The sequence below is a fragment of the Solanum tuberosum genome, unplaced genomic scaffold (assembly GCF_000226075.1).
Source record: "Solanum tuberosum cultivar DM 1-3 516 R44 unplaced genomic scaffold, SolTub_3.0 scf00031, whole genome shotgun sequence".
NCBI classification, from domain to species: domain Eukaryota; kingdom Viridiplantae; phylum Streptophyta; class Magnoliopsida; order Solanales; family Solanaceae; genus Solanum; species Solanum tuberosum.
This window is the reverse complement of record NW_006238957.1, coordinates 1,692,157-1,695,147: the sequence shown is the minus strand read 5'-3', so window position 1 is coordinate 1,695,147 and position 2,991 is coordinate 1,692,157. Positions and strand designations below refer to the sequence as shown.

Below are 2,991 nucleotides of genomic sequence, written 5' to 3'. Positions count from 1 at the left end.
ATCTCTCTAACCCTAACTCTCACTTTTAAAAGGGAAAACTGATTTAAAATCAGCTTAGACCCTTAATATAACCAAAAGAAATGGTTAGGGAAAAAACCAAACTACCCTTAAAAATTCGGATTGAACTTCCTTATGCCAACAACCCAACTTCCAAAGGGCATAACTCACTCATACGAACTCAGAATCGAGAAAACTCGGCGGCGTTGAAAAGATCATTCCAAGAGCTTTCCAAACATAACTGGAAATACACCTAAATCATCCTGAGCTAGGAGTTATTACTGTTTGAAGTTGACCAAAAACTCATTTTTTTCCATAACTAAATTTCCTGATTTTTGTATTCTTTCCAAAAATGACTATTTCCAATTATAAGATTCTTCATAGTTATTTCAATTTGCAAGATGTTACAATTCTAGACCTCCCTTTGCTGCTCCTCTTGCATCAACAATGCATAAGCATTAGGGATCGAAGGGAATGGTAAAATCATAAGTATATTACCTCTAGGTGCACAATAAGAGTCATTCAGTCCCATTAAAATTGAACCAATTGTGCATCTTGTTTGGGCTTAATGTTCTTTTCCTTTTCTCCACACGAACAAACACAAATGCATGGAATGAAGAAATCCAAGGTATCCAGTTTATCCCAAAGATGTTTCATCTTAGTGTAATAAGTAGCGATATCAAATGAACCCTGAACAAGGTCACTAAGTTCCTTTTGAAGCTGGAAAAGTTTCGCACCTGAACTCTGCCCAAATCTGGCTTCAAATTCTGCCCACAGATCTTTAGCAGTAGAAGAATATATAACACTTTCAGATATTTCTCTATAAAGAGAGTTCAAGAGCCAGGAAATTACCATATTGTTTGCTCTGGACCAGGCAGAGTGCAAATCTATACCAGCAACAGGTTCTTGAGTTGATCCATCAATAAATCCCGACTTGTTTTTTGCAGTCAAGGCTATGAGCATACCTCTCTTCCATCCGCCAAAATTCTTGCCATCAAAAGCCGTATTGACGAGCAACATACCAGGAGAATTCGAAGGGGAAATAAAAAAAAGGATGAGAAGGATTTATGAGAATATGGGCTGCATTAGTTCCAGTAAGAGTGGGAACTTGAGACTTAGAAGAAGATGTGCTTACAAATTCTATCATTGTAACAAATTATAGATTAGGAAAAAAATGAGAATATGAGCAGAGATTTAAAACTTGCCTTCTGATACCATGAAAGATAGCAAAATATAAAAAGAGATTGTGTTGACTGTTTTCTGTCTCTATTCCTCTGCACAATACAAGTATATATAGCAAAGAATAAAATATAACCAACTACTCCACTATCCTAATTATGTGCTAACCTAAAATAACTAAACTACTATTTACATGGAAGTGAACCTGGAATAAAACTGGAAAAAGGTAGCAACTACCCAACTATCTCCTAATAATTAGCTACCTTAAATAACAAAACTACTATTTACATGGAAGTAAAAAAAGGGAAAAGTAAAACTATAGTTTACAGATGGAAAACAAAAGTAAAACTATAATTGAAGTAAAACTATAATTTGTGTTGTCTAAAAGAAAAGATTCTGTTAAACTTTGTCAACGTGTGTTGCCGTTGATCCCTCTTTCTCAAGCTCATTCCGATGAGTCTCCAATAAATCCAACACTTTGAAATTAGAGGAATTTAGTTATCTTGTTGAATTCATGTCTTGCTATGTTGATTCAAGTCTTTACAATCTTTATATAGACACCTCTATTTAATACATCTTCAAAGTTTATTTGATTAGTGAATACTTTTGATTTTGAAATTTTGAGAAAAAATGTCATTTTTAAAGTGTCTGATATGAAATTCTTAGATTTTCATAATCATAAATTATCATATATTACTTATCAGTCTAGAATCGTTTAAGAATGAATATATAGGATGTCTCTTTGAGTTGTCAAATCTAACATTAGTTTCAGAGAAAATAATTAACACAGAGAATTCATATAGCAAATTCTAACTATTTGGCTTGATGATTTTATTTGTCTGAAAACTGGATAATATGAGAAATCAGTGTAAATTAACTTTATTTGTACAAAGGCAGAATGATCTGGTGGACCCTTGTACTTGTATATGTTTGTATTGTGAACCCTTCTACTTACCCTTTTGTCATCTGGACCACTGAACCCATCCAAACCCAACATTTTAAACATTTTTTTTGATGTGGCATCCTATGTGGAAAGACTCCACATGGAGCGTGTGATACACACAAGGGAAGAGCGTGAGACGCCTTAAAAATAAAGTAACGGTCAGATTTTGACCTTTAAAGGCCATCTTTCTTCTTTATTTTCACTCAAACACCATTGTTGGACAAATTTGAGCCTTTTTCTCCTCTTTTTCTCGATTTTGTCTTTTCAAATTTTTTTCTCTTTTATTTTTGGTGCCTTTATTTTTTCCTTCGATCTACTCATCTTTTTTTTGTGTGTGATTCTATTGTATTTTTGTTTCATCTTTTTTTTTGTGTGTGGTTCTATTGTATTTTTGTTGTTTTGATTTTGTTGGTCTTCACAATGACGGTTCGATGTTGCTACTGTGGAATATATGCTGAACTAAAGACATCAAGAACACCAACTAATCCTGGAAGAATGTTTTGGGGTTGCCAAAAATATTCATCCGGTAATGGGTGTGGATTCTTCCAATGGGCTAATGCAAATGATTCAACATGCCAAGAACAATACAACATTAAGAATCCATCAACGAGTTCAGGCCAAGGAAGACAAGGAAGACAAGGAAGACATAGAAGACAAGGAAGGCAAGGAAGACAAGGAAGACAAGGAAGACATAGAAGACAAGGAAGGCAAGGAAGACAAGGAAGACAAGGAAGACATAGAAGACAAGGAAGGCAAGGAAGACAAGGAAGACAAGGAAGACATAGAAGACAAGGAAGGCAAGGAAGACAAGGAAGACAAGGAAGACATAGAAGACAAGGAAGGCAAGGAAGACAAGGAAGACAAGGAAGACA

General features: G+C 34.7%; 1 protein-coding gene across 1 annotated transcript in view; it reads left to right on the top strand.

Moving 5' to 3' along the window:
• Positions 1–2,648: 2,648 nt before the first annotated feature.
• The window catches only part of LOC107059663 (protein PXR1-like), a 2,336-nt gene continuing 1,993 nt past the window's right edge, over positions 2,649–2,991 (top strand). Inside the window, exon 1 of the mRNA XM_015306387.1 lies at positions 2,649–2,961. Within this exon, the coding sequence (XP_015161873.1) occupies positions 2,649–2,961 (313 nt within the window). The remainder of the gene's footprint in view (positions 2,962–2,991) is intronic.